General features: G+C 30.1%; 1 protein-coding gene across 1 annotated transcript in view; it reads right to left on the reverse strand.

The window, feature by feature from the left end:
- Positions 1–1886: 1886 nt before the first annotated feature.
- The window catches only part of Nca (neurocalcin homolog), a 263690-nt gene continuing 243281 nt past the window's right edge, over positions 1887–22295 (reverse strand). Inside the window, exons 2-6 of the mRNA XM_076910667.1 lie at positions 8330–8539; positions 7301–7419; positions 7030–7218; positions 5984–6200; positions 1887–2862 (exon numbers count right to left, since the gene is read on the reverse strand). Coding sequence (XP_076766782.1) covers positions 6000–6200; positions 7030–7218; positions 7301–7419; positions 8330–8399 — 579 coding nt within the window. The 5' untranslated portion in view covers positions 8400–8539 and the 3' untranslated portion in view covers positions 1887–2862; positions 5984–5999. The remainder of the gene's footprint in view (positions 2863–5983; positions 6201–7029; positions 7219–7300; positions 7420–8329; positions 8540–22295) is intronic.

Genomic DNA, 22295 nt, shown 5'->3' on the forward strand with positions numbered 1-22295 from the left:
GGAAGAAATTATGCAATTTCGGGAAGAAGTATTACGACAAACACGAGCAGTAAGATATCCCATTTTAACTAGTGGTTGATAGTTTTCTAGCATATAGGAATTCACGAATGCGTTATTTTTTTTTTTTTTTTTAACAATAACATGCGACGTACAACTTTGCAATTGACTTGTTTCTTTATATGCCAGTAAAGTGAATAAGATTTATTACACGTATAAAAACAGTTTTCATAGATATTTTCCTTCAACTGTACCAAAGGAACTCCTAACGGTCATAATTTCTTTTCTTCAGTGGTACTTCTACATTTAATTAACTCATCAAATTATTATCTTGTTTAATACAACAAATGATAAAATATAATAGTATTTTTTATAGCAATATGCAATTATTGGAATTTACATTTTTTTACATTTTAATGTTTACCATTTTATATTTTATATCCATTTTATATCAGTAACTTCATTTTATTTAAATTCTTATAAATTTTTTTTGTAAACGTACACCTTTCATTTGACTCATTTCATATCACTTCCTTGTTTGTCCATCTTTTACATTCTTTTTTTACATTCTGATGTTGCAGGTGGCGTTTTAATTAATTAATTCTGAATATTTGTATCAATATAAAGCAAAACTTATCTAAAAACAATTAACTTAATGAAATTCACAATTAGACCGTTAAGGGTTTCGTGAATGCATGTTAACGAGTTTAAACAATATTAGGTATAATTAAAATAATTAAAATTATTTGTTTCATTGTACATAATATTAAGCTTGTTGTATAATAATAATAATAATTTTTAGCAAACTTTTATCATTAAGATAACACAAAAATTTGATTCTTGAGTATTTCTGTTCTTCAACTGTTACCAAAACTTGCAATACCATTTTATGTTTCATCGCTTCGAAACATTACAGCTCGAAAATGTTTAAATCTACGATAGTTATACATTATCAGGAACAGAATAAGACTGAAAAAATATCGATGCAGAAATAACTATTTTGTTGCATCTCGTCTTTTTATGATTTCTGTATCTACAATATAGTATAACCTATATTCATGTATATACACTTACAAGGGCCCTAATAAGTGTATATTTAAACGCACATACATACATCTCATTTTGACAAAGTTATTTTGTGCATTTGTTTGCTGTTAATTGGACATCGATTGATACTTTAATTAACATCCTATTCTTCGACAGTTCGAGAAATTATAATGGTTCAATAAATATTATGTAAATAAAATGTGTGCTTAAGTTTTAATTAATATTACATTGGTGATTAATGAAAAATTTAAGTTAAAAATAAATTAACAAATATATATATATATATCTGCATAAGTTTAATATTATTTAATTATATAAAATAATAAGGATTATAATACCATTTTAAAATATGAAAGAGAATAGAATTTTTTAAAATAAATTAAAAGAAGAATATGTAATAATAAGAAAGAATTAATATACACCGTGGTAAATTTAGAGAACTTTTTGGTTATACGCCATGTGACAAATTTAAAAATTTTGCTGCAAAATGTTTCTTTCTTTTATTCTTCAATTCGTTAGTTATATTTAACCGTCTAAATACTACTCGTGTTTCGACGAATTGACAATACCTAACATCCATCTTACTTGTTTGTTTCATAAAAAAATTACTAGAAAATTTATTAAACACCGGAGCGACTGTGAAATTATAAAAATTACACGACGTTATCGACTTTTTAAAGTCACGCTAATTTAGTCGCCGTATTTACCTTTTCCCCTTGCTTATTGCTTCGCCTGGTTCAACGTACAATAATTACACCTTGAGTCAACTAGTATCGAATGTAAAATATCAATTCTACTTTATCTAAATAGAATTTCCTTATCTTTCCTTTTCTGTGTTCTTCTTATTTTTTTTTTTCTTTTGTATATTTCAAAAGGCAAAGTCATTGTTTATAATTACTATTTTTTTCCTTTTATGTTGCTACTTTTTCCCCTATTGAATAGCCAGAAGAATTCAAGATTTATTTTAGAATCTTATATATTAATTTTAATGAGGTTATTTAATTTATACAGTAACTATGTGGATAAAAGATATAGCTATATAGTCTTTACCCTTAATTATTAATGAGCACAAGATGAATGAATGTACACCTTAAAAAGTATAATAGATACAATTGTGGATACAAATATACACATACATCGGATATATGTGCATATTTGTATCTCTATAACATACATTGCTCTTATGTAAAACACAATACTGCCAGTGTAACGACTAAGCACAAAACCGTGGCGTACCTTTGTCTTCTCGTTCAAATCAACATATTAGCGATACTACGAAATTCAACTATTAAAATGAGAAGCTAAACCATTGTTAAAATATACATAAATTTAAAATACAAATTTTTTTCTCAGATACGATTAATCGATCATGCTATAATTAAGCAATCGTTAAACCATGCTGCCGTATCGTTATAAAATAAAATTAGTTGAAACAGTCAAACAATTAATGCGAATATTTCCTTCGTTCCACTGTTTTGCTCTTTGCATCTGTGTGTTTTTAAGTCTATTTAGAGTTTCTCTTTCTGTTTTGTATAAATTGCCGAGTTTCATTATTCCCTATTATTATTCTCATCCTCCTTCTTTATCTGTATGCATACCCACAAACGCATATGAAAATACTTAGTCGCACACGTAGCATGTCCGCACATGTACACCTGGTATATGCATTCGCAAAAATAAATTTCTAAGATAGTTCATTCGCGTGAGCGTTATTTTTTACACTTTTTTTTCCCTTTCGTACCGTCGTTTTACGTATCCCTCATTCAAATCATCCCTCCGGCTCGAAACCAGCGTAAGTTTTCAGTAGCTCGATGGCAACTGAAAAATCCCGATTAGTTCATTATTTCGACAAGCAATGATATTTTACATTTTCCCTTCTCTAAACGGAAAGGCTGTAAATACTCTATCTTTCTACTGGAATTTACTCTATCAAAATTAATTTCCATTAACAAAGCAATTATAACAAAGGTCATAGGATTGTGGCTCTTAGAGTAAAAGTCTGTGTTATTTTACATGTATTCGATAGTTGTGTGAAGATTGATTTTTTTTTTTAATCAATATGCGTGTACTTTCATATAAAAGTATGTAAGATACATGTTATATTCGAATTTCGGAATAGTTACATTATTTGTAAACAATTTGACAAGAGATTACATACAAAGAAATAAGAAACTTAATTACAACAGAACGAAAATAATTGTTTTTTATAACACATAGAAGTGTATCGTTGTCAAAAAAAACGTATATTTAAATTATTAATTATAGTATTACGAAAAATTTTTATAAGTATTTTTTCCTTTTATAGTATCGTTGAAATTTTTTATAAGTATTTAAAGTATTTAAATTATTTTTTACTCACGTACGTCTTATAAGTATTATGAATGGAAAATAAATTTAACACTTAAGATTACAAAATAAGTACATTCTACTAGATATTATATTTTAAATAATGTTAATATGAAACATGGATATTTCACACCTTTCGATTACACATTTTTATCACTTTTTCTAATAAAGGGAAACACTAAAAGAAAATTGTTACTTGAGCAAGTATCATATACAGGTCATTTTACACTAAGCAAATTACTTTTGTGCTGTGAGATTTGGTTCAAATTGAAATAAGTTGTAATTTATATATGGTATTAAGGAGAGTTTACATCAATTTGTTGATTTTGAAGTTGTATGAAAAATACAGGCTCTGAAATTTGTTATTTCAACTTGTCACTTTATCAAATTTATCACATTCTTAAATTTGTCTATTTTTGTTAGAAACTATTGTTACAAAAAAATTGTTATTTTTACAACCGTTAAATATACAAATGTATTCATTTCTAAATTGTGAACAATTTTTCTTCTCAACTAATTTTCTATTTCATGTGAAATATCATTTTTACAATACAAAAGTACTAAAAATATATCTATTGTACAAATGTAATCACTAGTTCAAGTCTTACAAAATTTGTGTTTGTGATTTTTCCTCTCCAAATTACATTTTTTCTTTTAATTCCTAAGCCTTGCAAACTTAGTTATTGTACTCCGAATAAATAAACCATCTTCCTTTGATAAACTTTGAAACTTCAAATATCTCTTGTGTTAATTATAATAAACAATATTAATGAAGTAATACAACTGTATAGTATTAAGTGTTATTTCTGAGAGCATTTTTATCTCTTTGGAAACATTGGTAATCTTACTTTCTTAATTATAACTGCATAACATGAAACTTCATTAATACAGTTTACTAATTAAGACAAAATTTTTGATTTCCCTAAGTTTTTATAAGAACTTCTTTTGAAGTGCCTATAAATCGACAGAATGTAATTCAAAGAGGAAAGATCGCAATATTTTTTTATCACACAAGTATAATTTTGAGAATAAAATAAGACAATTTGTTAAAATTGAAAGAAAAAAATTAAAGTACTTATTTTTAACATTTGCAAAGATAAAACTTACATTGTGAAGATAGTTTCATTAAAATTAGTGAAGCGTGACTACTTGGAGGATCTGTATTTTCCTCAATAATTTCAAAATGAACACATACACAATGATCTCCCTTTATACCATATAAATTACTTTAGTATATCAATTTGATTGAAATATCAAACAGAACGAAGGTGTAGCATAATTTGTTCAATACAAAGTGACCTGTACTTGTAAAAAAAAATGGAAACAAACAGTTTTACATAAACATTTGCAAATAGAATTGTCTTTTTGAGCAAGAGCATTTTCTTGTTATCGACATTTCCAGTGACCTTTGTTATTTGATTATTATGAATTGTATACGTTCGTTGCTAATATAATAGATATCACGCAAATAAGTCTTGTTCGTAATTAATGGTTTTATAACAGGGTGTACTGAGAAATTGAAAATATGTTGCTAAAATAATGGAAAAAGTAATGTGTGTATACTACCGCATAATATAAAATATGCCTTTGCAGACACTTTACAAAAGTTATGTAATGTGTTTAAAATTAATTTGAGCTGCGCACAGTGTACTCAGACTTATACGGCATACTTTAAAATACACCAATGCATGAAATTACTCTTTATGAACTTATAACCGGCGGCTACAAATACGAGACAAAATATTCTAACCAAAGATAAGTAGAAAAGCATGTATTATAACCGCACAAATCAAGTAAAATTGAGGATTCGTAAAGAGATATTTAAACCAAAGTTATGATAATAAAATAATCCAAATCGACAGAAGCAAGACTTAAATTTCCAAGAAATAAAACAGATAATCCTTAAGACAATTTCGTATAATAAAATTTCAATGTTAATTGTGACTGAACATTTTTGTTCAGGTTTCTAAATGGCTCGAGGCAATTTTACAAAGTCATTTGTCCTTACGCAGCTCAGAAAAAATCAGTACTATCGAATACATGAAACTTGTGTTAAAACCGATCCGTCTACGAGACGGAACGACTGGACTAGTCTTGTAGACTAGCTTGCGGTATGCGCAAGCGCCATGAACCCGGAGACCCTAGACTGATGTGGGTACCGGACCAATTCACATATGTCCTTCGGTTCTACGATCTACATTTTTGAATAACGATTACGTTTATAAAGATCTCTCAAATGGAAACCTATCAAATGTTCTGTATAATGCATTGGTTTTTATAAAATGGGCACTTTTATACGAAAACGAAGAGGATAGTTTTATATGAGAACGAAAAAGGTACTTCTATATAATAATGAAAAGGGTATTAAGTTGTATAATTTAAAAATACAAAGCATATATATAAATGCAAAGCATGAATATATATATAATAATTAGTTAAGATTGATAATAAGAACTTCTGATAAGTTTTCCAGTGAACTCTTGAAACGGATATCTCTTCATGATCGTAATAGTTGTTCATATTTATTTCTAAGGGACACTATCGGCCCGGGTCCCGACTCAGTTACCTATATAGATAAGACAATAATACTTGCATAATAGTCCAGGGTCTCACTGAGCTTGTGCACTAAGATCGCACTGCAACAGTCGCAGAATAGACGGATCAGTTTTCGCTCCCTCAATGAACTCCTCAAGCGATAGTTTGCCGTCCTTGTTCTTATCCATCTGCCGAAATATTTTATCGGTTCTCTTCTCGGGTGTCGACTCGTCCTCGGGCATTTTCATTACCGAGCCCAACATTTTATAAATGGCCTGGTAACAGAAGTAAAATTGCTATATAAATATTCGGGGATATCATTTCACAAATGAATTTACTGAAGATATATCACATAAATGAATTTTACAAGAATATTGTTTTCTTTGTAGGTTTCTTATTTTTTCTAGTCGAATATGTGCTGGATTATTTTAGTATATCAACGTAGAAGCAAAAATAAATCTTGCGTTAGAAAATAGAATCCTAGGAGTAAACGGTAAAAGAGATCTCTCGGTTCGAGAGGGCTTCTTACTGTTTATATATAAGTAAGGTGGCCAGGCGTCACGTTTTTGACGGACAGTCCCGATTTTTAACAATTTGTCCCGCATCCCGCGACATTTTAAAGAAGTCTCGAGTTTTAGAAAGATTAAGTTTTTGCCAATTACGTGCCAATTATGTTATAACCTTCAACCAGAATGTAATTAAAAGCGCACGTATAATTAATATGCCCAGTACTGTAATGTCTAATAGACGGCCATTAAAATATTCCGGCACACCTGTGTTGAATTATACGAGTACATGACTACTAACATTCTTCTGTGATTATTAACGTACGAATAAATATTGAATGTTTCATTACATTTATGCAAACAATTTACGAAAGAAACATTTAAGTTGTGTATTTTATTATATATTAATATTTATAACAATTACTTGTTATATTTATAAAAATTATTTTTTACTTATGCCAGGAAGTACCTAGTAAGCTAGTATCCATGTATCGGTATATTTCAATACATATGTAGTTATGTACATATATCAGTATTTCTCTATCTGTAAGCATTTATAAGTTTATATATAAGCGAAATAGCGATGTTTAATGCTCACCGTAACAATTTCTAACATTTCTTGTCGCGAGATGTAGCCATTGCCGTCGAGATCGTACATGCTGAAGGCCAATTTTAGTTTCTGCTCCAGTTTACCACGAGATGTTACGCTGAGAGCGCATAAGAATTCTCGGAAGTCGATTGTCCCATCTCCATTCGCATCGAAAGTTCTGAACACGTGTTCTGCAAACTATATAGGGTACGACCGTGAATAATGTCATATTGCAAATAGTCCAAAGTCTGTATTAATGGAAATTAATAGTTTAATTTACCTTGGAAGCGTCACCATACGGGAAGAAATTTCCATATATTTTTTTAAACTCTTCTACGCTGAGATGTCCGCTCGGACAATCCTTCAAAAAGCCTTTGTACCATTCTTGAATTTCAGCATCTTTAAACAAAAATTCATTTTTCTATTACATTGACACTGTGTTGAATAAATTGATTCAAGATTGATTCATAAAAAAAAAAAGAGTTGAAAAACATGACAACAAATTTCTTGAATTTATTAAGTACTTTGTTAAATAAAATATTCTAATAGAATGGAAATGATAGGTATTTATTAGTTAATTTCTAATTTGTAAAGAATGGAAAGAGTCAGATGTACATATATAGAAGAAAATTTATATTATTTATATGAAATTCTATGTAATATAGTTTGAACAGTTTTCCTAGATATCTACACACCAAATTCACCCTTTTGTAAATATGAAATTATATATTTTCGAGAAACTACTCTTTACTGTAAGTTGTAAAAATTCCAGTCAAGTTGATACAACTGAATTTAATTTAGTATAAAGTAAAATCGATAATTTTTACAGTGCATACTGTACATAAAAAGAAAGATACTAGAACGCGTCAATCTATTTTACATATATTATCTGTTTTACATATATTTATATAATTGGGACGTTAACTTTCGTAATGACTATTGTAACTGTTCTCTTCATAGATTTATACAATTATTACATAAAGCAACCATCAGTAGCTCAATCATTATAGATTAATTTTTAAATAACAAATTTATATTAAAAGTTTTAAAAAATAAATTCCTTGATAAACTTAATTTACAAAAAGTGTTAGAATTTTATTCAGAAAAAGATGAATTTGAAGTGGAAATTCTACATATACTTGTATAATAAAAAACGAATTTCGTTTATTTTGAAACTAATTCTATTTTATGTTATAAAATGCTGCATAAGATCAACTTTGTCGAAAGTTTATCAATTTCATTTCATATTCATGTCCAGGGTGTCTAATATATGGAAAATAAAACTTATAAGTATTTTCGTAATTTCTACCTGAGAATTCGGTATTTTGCTTGAGGTCTTCTAATACTTCCGGTTTCAGCTTGCTGTTTTGTTTCCCCATGGCTATTCGAAGTCCTTTCCAGAATTCTAATGGCGAATCTCAGAATTCAATTAGTAGATAATTAAGCACTAACTAGTCTACTATCCTACCGGTGCCGTTTAAAACAGCACTTCGTGACTGGCAATTTCCACCAGACACGCCTGCAAAAGGGAAAACGTACATGAATGTTCATCGTTATTTGTTTACAAAATCCTTCAATAAACTGACTGCAGTGGAAACCGGGTTTCTCGCGATTTTCATTATCAAGTAGAGAAAATAGGTAAATATATATGTATGCACATGAAAAAGTCGGAGAAAGAATTTTATAATTGTAATAATTACGTTAATAGTTAACAACTTTAGTAAAACAGCGAAATGATGCACCTCAGAACAGTGGATACTAATATATTTTTACGATCGTGAGTCATTATCGTGATTATTATAATTGCTATTACTAGTTTTTCGAATTTATTTGTGTTGTAGAAGAAAACGGATTCTTTACATGTAGATCGATCAGAGAATATGAAGACTGAACATCTGTTACCGTAAACATTTATACCTATAGAGTCATACATTGCGATAGAACAAGTACAATGTTGATATACCTTAGCTAGTAATGGAGAAATAAAAAAAGAAGAAAGAATAATGAAACTGAAATCTGTTGATGGCATTGTAATAATAATAACAATAATAATAATGATAATGATTACATTAACAACAATGGTAATACATTTAGAGCATACTGCGATTTATTATGATAAGAATATTCGTAATGATAATTAATATGAGTATTTTCGTTTTTTCTTCTTTTTTTTTGCCGTGTATGTCTTGGGAACAAAATATAATTTTGTCCAACTCAAATAAACAGTAATAAGTACCGTATCATTAATAAGTAATAATATACATATACTAATTCTTATTAGATTATGTACACGTATTACCGTCAGAATTAACAACGTATATGTTCAGGTTTGGAATTATCCGTAGAATGATTTAAAGATACGGGCCTCGTTCAGTTCAAGTTTCACAATATCTCTACTCATTATGGAATATTAAATTAAAAATAAATGTTTTTACAATTTTACAATTACAACGTTTACAATTCTGGATGTAAAGGTACTGCACGTGTGTTATCTTTTACTTTCCACTGATAGTCATACAATTTTTTTAATGTAACAAAATGATACACACAACTTAGCAATAAGAAAGCTACCATTTTTTGTATGTCACGTATCTTTGTGTATATAAACATGTACTATAAAGTGGTGAATCGAAATGATAGTATGTTTCAAGAATATAAATATAATATTTTTTATAAACAAATAAGTATTACACAAATTAGTTATTTTTTAACAAATTCTGTAGCCTCCTTTCATTCTGTTTTAGTCAATTTATTAGACAATTTTCAAATTGTCATTACATGTTACATTAAATGTTCGTGATAATTCATTTCGGTTTTTTTTTCAAAACATAAAAATGTAAGTCATAAGTGGCAGATCTTAGCTTTTTAAAATTTTTTTTGTCATGTATTATTTTCGAAATTATACAAGTTACTCAAACGACTATTTTAAACAAAAGATGACGAAACTTTGAATTTCTCGGAAATATTGCTCAACTGTACTATCATTTCACTCCCTTCATTTAATAGTACATATTTACAACGCAAAAGATCTGTAACATATTAGGAGCTTCCACTAAGAGTTAGCTTCTCTAAAAGTAAAATGTAAAGGTCTGTATCAAATGCCACATTTACGAAGTTGTAAACATATCATTGAATAGGAAAAGATAGCGCACTGCAGTTAATTAGCTTCAAACGAATGTCAATCTTTTTCTTCAATAGATTGCGATTGCTTGGTAAGCCTGAAACTGAATTTCGATATTCAGAACTTGAAAACAAACCAACCATCGATAATTATCATTCAGCATAATTAATGACATATGTAAGTGGTATCAAAATTCATTATGTTATAAATTGCGTTCGATAATGCATTACAAAATTCGTCCAATTGGTACGGCAGGAATAACCAACTTTTTTGTCTGCGCGCTATTAAGTCCTCGTACACTAACAAAAATCGCACGGTGGGACAATTTTTAAAATTGATGAGTGATGATTTTTATTTTGTCGAATCTTTTCGAACGTGTTCCACGGAAGTAGCAGAATGACATACAAGTATAAGTAAATAAGTATAATCTGCTGTAGCATAGAAATGAGTGACGCACGCTATTGAAGCGTCCCCACCGTCGGTTCTCTTTAAGGACTGCCCGCATTTGAAGCAGTTGGTTATGCCTGAAACAGCTCATAAATCACCAACTGAGGTATGGATGCGGCACGATAATTCTTAAAAGATAGGTTTCCGTATGCGTTATCATTTATACCTATTTTTAGGTCTGATCCATTTTGTTCATTCATCCTTAGTTACTTACTTCTATGTACAGGGATTTATACTTTGACGATTTACGTAAGTGTGTAAAAGAAATTATATCGTGCAGTTGATGAAAGCGATATACACAGTCATAAAATTAAGTACCAAGAACGTCGAGTGTCATCGGAATACAACGACTTTCGAGGGTTTGTTCAGATGACATTTACAGCTTACAATTCAAGATATTTTTTCAAAGTGTTACATGCACATGGATGATCGCATTACTGTGGAAACAGTATATGTTGAAACGTGTACAATCTTGGATTTAACTGCATCAGTGTGTATTCTCATTAAGTATTCCAATTTATGACCGCTCTGTACCGTTCTCATTAACTGTACGTTGTTAGTTGAAAGTTTGGGACCATTGTACTGTTTTACACGATCTACATTATAAATATTGATAAGTACTTTTAACAGCCATGTATTTTCGTTTGGTTCTGAAAATAACAAAATTTCTGTATGACTACTGTCTGTCCTTTTACTATACCGTTTGCTATCATAAATATTACCATAAGTAGTTACAACGTTTATATATACCTTTATAAATTCTATTATTAATTAAGAACAAAATTAATTTTATAAATACGATGCAATGTATCATCTAAAAGGAAAAATGAATTTATTATCATTATAAATAAAAAGAAAAGAAATAGAAAATTGACAGAATTTAACTTCAAAATGAATGGAAAATTCAAAATAAAAAAATTTTCTCAACTGTTGTTAAAAGACATTTAAGAGATACAAAAATATTTAATTTAGCAATCATTTCTTCTGTCAATAAATTAAAAAAGTGCATATTTACAGTTTAATTAAGAGGGGCAGTATACCCATCCAAAGAAATATATTCCGACGAAAACCTCTTCATTTGATATTCGAATAATTCCGCGTATAATCTTTACGATGGTCCCAAACCTTTAGCCAGCATGAATATTATTAAAAATTAATTAGTTGGTGTTTTCACTCTTTAAAGGTTAAACGTTACATTTACATTTGAAGCGCTGCGGATGACAATTTTAAAATTTATATTTTTGTAACAGACACGATCGATCGTTGGATCACGGATGCACTTTCACGTAACACTGTGTGGATACTGTTTTTAATGTAAGCTTATCTTACTAAGTTACTAATAAAAACAATTAATGTTTTAATTAATTTCAGTAATTACACATTATATATGGTTACGCAGTAAGTACACGTTGCATTTGTAATATATGATTTGAAAAATTGAAACTTTTGTTGATCTAAAGATTCAATGAGAACGCTTGAATAGATAATAACGATAACAAAAGTTACAATTAACTTACAAATTTATAATAAGATGCAAGTGGTTCTTTCTTTCTAAGTTTGCATCGACACCGAGGAGTCGAAGAAAAATGGATTTATACGATATTTAAATAAAATATAAATCATTCTCAGCAAAAGCCTTTACTGCTTTTTACGTTCCAAAGTTTTGTTTTCTTCAAATCCAATTTTCTTCAATGTTACAGAATAAATACTGTTCAAATTCGTGGTTATCTCCAAGTCGAATGCAAAAACATTCTTTTTTTTTTAATGCAAATAAATCAATATACGTTTCATACACTAAAAATAATACATTAAAAACAATTAGCAATTGTCAGAACATTAACAGAAGAAGTATATATAACGCAGTAATTGTAAATTTAATAATTGCCCTAGAGTAATGCATAACAATGAATTTAATTAATCTGAATATTCAATTATCTGTAAAGAATATATTTATACTATCTTTACAGTCCTTTACATCATTTTTAATACTTGTTAAAAATGTTTCTTTCAACACGTCGCATTTTAAACATCTTAACTACCGAAATAAATCAAATAAACTTAAACTTAAAATTCGAACATACATGAAGCGATTCTGAAAAACAAACGTGTTTGTATTTTACGTAACAATCCTACCGAATTAACGCACGTGCTAAAGTTAATTTCTCGTCTGGCTGAGATACAATATTCATGCAACATTACGATACACATTATTTGAATTGCATTCGTAATCTACTATCAGTCAAATAAAGCTAACACCTCCTAGTATTTATACATCTATCACTTCCTTTCATACACGTTACGGTACTTAATCAGCTAATAAATGCACATTTTTAATTATACCTTTTTCAAGGGGTACACAAAAATCTGTAGGTCTGAAAACTATACAGTAGTTTACAGTAACACTGTTGTGTGCAAACGTGTTGGTTTTGTGAGAGAATAAATTGAAGCTACAAGATAAGGAGGCCGAAAAATACGAAGTCATTACGTTTTTCAATCGTTCGCCGTGGCTTCAAACAAATTTCCTTATCCAGTAGTCCTCTATTAAACGATACAAACTATTTTTTTATATTTTCTCTGTTATATATAGCTTGCATAAATTTTTCCATTAAAATATATTTACTCATACATTTTTTGTCTATATAATTGTATTTTGCATTCGAGAAACATATAAGAAAATAATGGATAATTACGAATGCTCGTTACATCTTCCATTTAACCCTCAAACAGCGTACTATCCAATCACCTGATTACACACACGCGACGATTAGCCTGATCCAATTTCCTTTCTCTTGTTTCTGAAGCACTTTATTTTGTAATTAACACGTCAAATAGCAAGGAAAATAAAATACATAGTAAAGAACATTGGTACTAGTAAGAATTTACCATCGAATATATCGATATCGTAAAATTGATTGCAGGACTTATGTTGACTAAACATTTTTTCTTTTAAAGGCTTGAACCTCTTTTTCAAACACCCTGTATGTTAAAAACAAATGTATTATAGAATGTAAAACTGAAGAAACTTCTAAGAATCGAGAAACTTCGATAATTGTAGTAACGACGAGCTAAAACAGAAAAATGTGTTTCTTAATGAAAAAAATTAGATATAAAACTATCAAACGATGTAATAAAATAATTATAAAACCAATAATCCATTCACGAAACAGCCGTCATAAATGTTAGTGACATAGTTTTGACGCATTTATAGGTATTTTCATTTTAAATACTCATAAAAGGGGCTCGATTCAATATGAATGGTCGCTGTAGGTACATAGTTTTTATTGCCCCATTTTATTTTCGATTAATTGGTCGCGCAAATTTTGTACGATCCTTTGGAATATTTTTATATACCAAGAAGATTCTAAAGCTGCAATCTTGTTTCTAGAGTTAAAGACGAATGCCAAATTAAGATAACACAATATCTAATTAAGAGAAATGGTATTTACGTGCACCTGTTTGCGAAGTATTGCGGATCTATCAAGAGGCAGTAGATTGGATGAACACGACTCACGTACTAACTAACCCATAAACTGAAACTCAACCGTGCCATATGCGTATTTAGGTTATTATGTTATGGGATGAGAAAGATCGTATGATACCGAATGTGTATGCTTTGTTTTCACCTTCAACTTCAATTCTACGCACCTTATTTCATCTAGAAATGCAGCATGTTAATTAAGTGGACTTAAACTGTCGTAATTCAGTATGCTGTTTAAGGGTTAATCTTTTACTAAACGTAGATTAGGTAGAAGCAGTGAAGAAAGATGGGGGATATAGTAATTTCGTGACGTACATCGAATACAATTAATTCTTTCACAGAGGAACTGTCGTAGCTATTTGAACGATCGATCTTGACCGTCATTAGATGATTTAAATGCAACAATTGTTTAAAATATTCTTTAAACTTATCATCGTCAAGTGGGTCGACAGAATTTAAATGAAGATTAAGGTTAACGATAGAAACGAAAGTTTATTCTTTAAGTCAATTAATTCGCGTGGAAATTGTTAGCGTCTGGTTATTAATAAATTGATCTAGTGAATTTCAAGTATGTTAATGCTAAACAATTTTATTTGTAAAACACCATCGAATGAATAATTTGAATAGTAGGTAGGTTGGGAAAACTGTTGGTCAATTTGATGATAAATCATATGTAGGTGGTAACGCTGAGAGATTTCAAGTTTCTTTTAAAAAGTTTCGAAGTATGCGTTTCAATTTCTCGAGTTAAGAGTGTATTTATTTACATAATACTACGGGCTTTTAAATAGAGAAGACGAGCTTTTATATATTAGCTTTTTACTCTTAAGTTTATCTTTAATAATTAGCGTAAGAGAGGAAAGTAGAAGCAGAAGTACCACTATACATATAGCACCAATATGTAGCCATAAAAGATAGCGAAAGGAGAGAATAAAGTGTATTTTTTTTTTCTTTTACCTCTGTCGAAGCTGTATTCATTATTGCGGTCTGTTATATTATACTTTAGATTTCTATATAAACATTATATATATATGTATATTTTTCAAATGTAACGAAGGCTACTAGTCGTGGGACACTACTGGTCTTAGAGATCCTATATGCTAAATACTTTAAATTGTCGAATGACTTTGAAGTACTTAAAATCAAAGTAATAATCGGCAGTATATTCTATCACAAGTATACATGTACATATGTTTTTAGCAAATATGTGTATAAGTCTACGAGCATTGTACGAATTTTCAAACGTTACCATTCATTTTCGTTAACATGCTATTATATATTTATGTGAAGCTCTATCTGACAATGTATAACAAGAGGAAATTATAAAACACGAGGAACATAAAGAAAAATATAATAATAATAGCTTTTTATATCAACTGTTATTGATGCGTTGATTAGAATAATGCATCTAAATTAAAATGCACAATAAAATTATAAAATCAATATAAATGTTTATATATTGTAAAAAATATATCAAAAAATTTTATTTTTTAAATGGGACAGATTGTACGTTAAATCAATTGTATGTAAAAAGTAATAAAAAGTTACTGAGGTATTTATAGCGCACGACAAATAATACAGTTTATTTTATGTAAACGTTAATATTCATTGCGTGAGGCAAGTAATTAAAATGGCACGATTCGTACAACGTACATTATGTGTGGTTAAAAATGAACCATACTGTCTGAAAATGTAGTGCTCGAAGATGATCGTGTGCAATAGGAAATTTTTATATTACAATTTAGCATTTAACAATTTCAGTTACAGAATAAATCAGAAAATTGCGTTGAAAGTAGGAGACCGAATTTCTATTACACGCGACTGATTACTTGAAATCATTAGGCAAGTAGAACAACGAATCATTGTCTAAGAATTATTTTCTAATATTACGACGGCACTTCTAAAGTTGAATTTATACATTTACACGTCTACGTGGGTGAAATATTTTCAACGGATACTTCATTTAATTATCATAATAATATATATTAATCCAATTTTAGAGAAGATTTTAGATAATAAACTATAATCTGACAAATGCAAAACTCGCGGATACAACCATTGTGTTAATTGCCTAAACTGAAATAAAAGCAAAATTTATATTATATTGTGAAACTTACTCGTCTAGAAATGTTAGTAACTGAAGATGGAAGAATTTTTGAGACAAGAATACGATCTCTTAAATTTTCCCATTAGTTTTCGTTTAATAAAAGTTGTAATCGTAGATTTGTATCGAGATTCGGGGAGATTTTTAACGTATGAAATAATTGAAAGCTATGAAGTAGGTTTCACTTACTATCGAAGCATTTATTTATCGAGTAGAGAGTTTCATCGATAATCGTATAAGTTAATAAGCGAATCGAACCGTTTAACGTTATTCGTACTAGAATTTAAACACACACACACTATTTATAGATCCTTAAATTTAGAATATATTTAAAAATGTCCCAAAACCGCACTCGCTCACCGTGAAATCTGAAACTTCAAGGAAACTGCTCTCTACGTATTATACAATAATATATATATGTATATATTATATATGCTTTTAACTGAATGATTCACCTAACTAATTACAAGATGCTTTACCACACTTTTAAATGTAGCAGAGCCGTTTTAAATGGTAGAGATGAATAGGACGCGTCGATTGTATGTACAGAAATATTGCCAGGCTGGAGCATTTAAATGTTAGTGCGTAAACAAAGCGCAACCGGAAGGAAGAATCGATGTGATAGCCCTAATTTTGGAGTGTAGACATGAAAAATATATCTACCCTCTTATACCCGAGGATTGTCACAAATTTTTCGTCGCGTTATGTGGGATCTGTTACGTGGTAAGATTTATTTTATAGATGTAATGCGTAAAAGAGAGAGAGAGAGTGAGAGAGAGAGAGAGAGAGAGAGAGAGAGAGAGAGAGTGAGAGAGAGTGAGAGAGAGAGAGAGAGAGAGAGAGAGAGAGAGAGAGAGAGAGAGAGAGAGAGAGAGAGAGAGAGAGAGAGAGAGAGAGAGAGGTATCTACGAAGAGAAGAGAATAAATGGCATAGAAAAATATAAAATAGCATAGATTTGTGAAATTGAATTTCTCATTCGCTTTTTAATTTCTTCTGCTTGCACAGTCCACGACCAAATGATAGCATGTGCGGGCCATCAATTTCTCAGTGGTAATTTAAGACTTGCTAATTCCTAATTAATCAATTGACTTCCATATTTTAGAACTTTCACTGAACACAGAGAAGACACCTAAATACTAAAGGTGGGGAAATGGCACGCTTGCACAATTTAGTGACGTGCAGTTCATGGAATCTGTGGAAGCACTGCTTCCCTTGTATTTTTTAAAATATAAATAATAAATACATATTATGCGATTATTTTTGCCGAAATATTTACGTTGTATCTATCATATTTTAGAATAAAAATAAATAAACTGTTTACTTTTGTCGTTTTTAGTATTTCTTTATAATTTTTATGGAAATATAGCTTTCTTATTAGAAAATGTAACCGCGCACCGCTGGCACAATTTAAATTCACATTGTATTTGATTTTAAAAAATAGTTTGTGCAGTTACAAGTTAATCAGTATCATTTTCATTACAATATAAAGTATTTCTTTTTATTCTTCAATTTTATTGCATTGCTTCCTATTTTCATGTACTTTATACTATCACTGTGCAAAGTGTGTGTAAATGATTTTTTTATTTTCAATAGTTTTTATACGATTATTAAGAGCAGCGTTACATCGCGCTGAAAAAATAAAACTAATGTTTGTCGATTTATTGCCGAACTGACTTTAAATATCTTTTACTGTTTATTTTCTTCTGACTGATCTCTAAATCAGTTTTTCTACTATAAGCAATTTTGATTCACTGCTACTCCTTTTTCATTTTCTCTTTACCAATATCCGGGTTATCCATTTTGCGATCTACTTTCAGACCAACAGGAATGACAGTCCTTTCTCATGCTTTATAACTTGTCTTTTCTTTTTAACACATTAAATGCGAATTTTTTTTTAATTTCTGACGGAAAAACTTATATGTGTGTACAAAAAGTTATGTATCAATATTTATAAATTCAAATTATGTTGTGTTGTTAAAATACTTCAAATTTTTTTAAAAGTCTCAAATGGGGACTATGGCATGTTGCATGAAAAAAATGTAATAAGAAAAGACTGAGTAAGCAAGACGTAGTTACCATAATCTCTAAATTACATATTTTATGCGCGGTTTTTAATTATGATACAAAAAAGAAAACCAAAAATATCCTATTTCAAATATCATAATTCTGTTGCGTTTAACTTACAGATGCATTTCAAATTTACTCACTTCTTGAAAACAAACAAAACATAAAATATACACCATCTGCTATAAACAATATCGATTGATATACTTTCCGCCCCAAGTGGTGTACGTAAAATGCGTAAATGAGAAAGTAAATTAAGCGAACTGTCTGCTATGGTTTCTTTCCAAAGTTCACTTTCTATCGCTCGTTCGCTAGATCACGAATTACCGAATAATATCCAAACAAAATTTAAGCGTGCAATCAGTTGACCTTCGATATTTGAATGTTTACTCCATGTTCCATGGAAGTCATCGGGTATGACTCAATACAATGCGAGAATCTTTGGTTTCGCGTTGTAACATTCACGCACAATTTACAGGAATTGACCGATCCTAAATAATCATTGGGAAATTAAAAATAGCACGCGTGTGCTCTTGCTTTGTCAGTGACCGTAGGTCATCTTGTAAAGTTCGTAGTTTGAATTGACTATACCTTTAGATAGTTTTTACAGTTGGTTTCGTAAAATATCTCTCTATGTCAGAATGTACATACACAATTGGTGGAATGATCCATTCAATAGATAGGCATTGTTCACTGAACTGGTATTTCGCATTAATTATGCATATTACGTCGATATAACGATAATTATCATTTAAATATTTCGATATACATTAGAACGCTGTTACGTCAACATTTTCGACGTTACGAATGTACTAAACTTCTGTAATTTGAGATTAATTCAGTATAACGATACTTGGAAACGGAAGATGAACGTCAAATGTACAATTCTCGCTATCCTGTGAAAGTTGTCCCGACAGATGTATACATTAAAACTGCAATGCAATTTTACTACCACATTGATTGTTAAGATTAAAAACTGTTTAATAAAGCATTTAATATATGTATATATATAGATATCTGAATTTACAAACTGCGTCTCGCGTATTTATATACGTATGTATATGTGCACGATAGAAATGATTTTTAAATAGAAGACGAATTAATCGCACAATTAAATGATTTCGTTCGTATCCCTTCTTCACGAGTGGAATTAATCGTCAACTGATTAACGGTGCAAAGAGTTTAGAGGAGGAAACGGAAATACAATCATATCTTTTTAATGTATAATGCACTTTAGGTTTGTTCTTAAGCTTTATAAAACTTTCTATATTTCATTGACTCTTTCAATAAAGAAACTTATTATTTTGATTGTCAATGCTGCACTTTCGGTTTGAGAGGAATTGTAATGGTTCGTTTCGCGTTATACTTCAATTTACTGGAAATAACAGCGAAATATCATCGAACATAGGCGTAGAATGTGAAAAATATCTCAACGTACGTTTATGTACACGTTACTGGCGAACGCGATCGTGAAATTAATAACAGCGCGAAGATCCTTTCGTTTCTTGTTCGTCCTTCTGTCTTGCTACTTTTAAGTGAACAACATAAGAACAGAATAACGGAAAGAATATTACGTTTTTTCGATTCATCGAATCGTCAATATATCATGGCAACAAATTAAGTGGTCAGTTTATCATTTTAATCCCTTTTGCTTAGTACTTTACTGATCACTATTTAAATCCCCTTTGGCCAGTATTTAAATACGAAAGATCAACATTCTTTGATAATGTATGAAGCCCCTACTGACAGATTAATAAATATCAATTGATCAAAAATGTAATTATTTTTCCACTTACAATAAATCTATAATAATGGAATTGGTTTAATACCAAAAAGGTCTGTATAAAAATATTAAACGGTCAGTTTAGGTTAGGTTAGTTAGTTAAATTAATAAACAGGCAATATAAAGCAGAGAAAACATAGTATTGAACCCACTCCATTCCAAGTCGAATAAATACGTTTTTGACCAATTAGCATTTGTTTGTCAGTGGAGGTTGTACATATTTTTAAAGAATAGTGATTTTTTGTATTGAAATACTGCCCAAAGGGGATTAAAATATTGGTCAGTAAAATACAAGCCATATATCATTAGGAAAGTTTTTTAGGTTATGAGTATCATTGCATTTCGAAAAACGTGTCAATATTATCTGCTTACTAATTTGTAGCGAACAATTGTTAATCATTCCGTTTTTATCATAATCTGTAATCTGTATAATTGTTTGTATAATCATGTTTAAATAAATTTCTCGTATGCATGTGTACGTGCGCATGAGTGAGCTTAAGTGAATGAGATCGCGCTTAATACCCGGTGTTGTATTGGTGAAGAGAATGTTGACCGGTTAAAAATTGACTGAAATTTTGCAACACGTATGAATAAAGCGCGCACGAAGTATGGAATTGCGAAGCTAACCTCGCCGCGTCGATTTTCATTTCAAAAGAGGCAATGATATGTAGGTAGCCTACTATATGTACGTACTTAAATATACGCATAATGCGAACGATTTTTGTTTACTCAGATTGCACGAATTGCACATTAGTATATAGATGTCTACTTTCCGTTTACAAACCTTCCGAGCAAGTCCTAACAACACGACGTTCAAACCGTGATCCATACTATAAATCTCCACGATTCACAGTACCTTTGTAAGCGAGATCTTGTTTTTTTTTTATGAGAGAAAACTATTTTTCTAATGTATCGACCTAAATAGTAATGCGCAATTGGTCGTACATACTTGCTAATAAACATTAACCTGTTTTTTTCTCTTTTTTTCTTTGCAGAATATTACCATTGTATAAGAGAATGACGATTTATAAATTACAAATAATTTTGACCCATAAAATAGATCGGATTAAAAATGTTATTGTAAAAATCAAAATGGTAATAAAATGCCGTATAAAGAATGGAATGAAAACGGTAGAAGTTCATTAACACGATATTTTCCGTTTAAACTGCATTTCGCTTCTTTCTTTTATTTCGTTTCATAATACGGTGGGTAATGAAAGTCTAAGGCGATTAATTAGAGTGTTACATAGATCACTTTCTTTTTCTAGAACGGAATATTTTATATAAAATTATCGTTCTATCCATATTTATCTTTTTCATTCATATTAAACCAATGTTACGATTAAGCGTGGAATCGAAAGCAATCGCAAAACTGAAAATACATGTAAATGCACAGAAAGTTGTACGATGGACGAACGAAGTTAAGGTTAATGGCACGTGAGGCGGATTCTTCGAAAATGGCTATCTGACAGACGCTTTCTAATTGTACACGAATTGGTTTTTATAGAAGATTTTCATATTGTTATTACAGAATGGTTTCAGACACTGAATTTGTAACTAATTTTAATTTCTTTGTGAACAGTCAATCCATATTTGCAGGGTAAGTTATATAATTCGGTATATCTACTGCTTAGCTCTTTTCTAAAGGAAAAGCAAGAAAACCGTGAAGGACGTTGGCATTCAAAAGTTGATGACCACGTAGTCTAGATACATAGCGCTGAAGAATTATGCGCAGCGTGGAAATAATAGTAAGAAGAAATCTTACGAACATAAAATCCTCGATACCTAAATAGGACGACCATTTGCACGGTATAATAGACGTCGAGATATAGCGAAGCAAGTATTCAGAGGCGAATTAACATATTTTCTGAATGTGTGTTAGTTTACAGCTGTAAAAATGTAAAAAATTAGAAAAAATTCAAATTTTGCGAATGCAAAGAATATTTCAAATTCATAATAAAAGAAAATACAAGGTTACGAGATGTGTATCTTCTCGTGTAGGCCTTGTTTAAGTCACCAGATCTCGACGCCTACTACAAGTCGTTGTCGATTATTGAATAGAAGATAACGTATGAAACTGGAAATTGGAATTGATCAAAAAGCACCTCGTGTGCTTTGCGTTATCAAGTACCCTAATAAGAATGAAGACAGTAGGAGAAAAATGCATGCGTGCGCTGATAACTAACTTTAAGTAGAAGAAGCGTATTACCTTACTTCCAGATCTTTTGTCACAAAGACGTGCATAAGTTAGGGATTCTCTCTGTCAATTTTGATATACGT

This window comes from Xylocopa sonorina, chromosome 2, assembly GCF_050948175.1.
Source record: "Xylocopa sonorina isolate GNS202 chromosome 2, iyXylSono1_principal, whole genome shotgun sequence".
Taxonomy (NCBI): domain Eukaryota; kingdom Metazoa; phylum Arthropoda; class Insecta; order Hymenoptera; family Apidae; genus Xylocopa; species Xylocopa sonorina.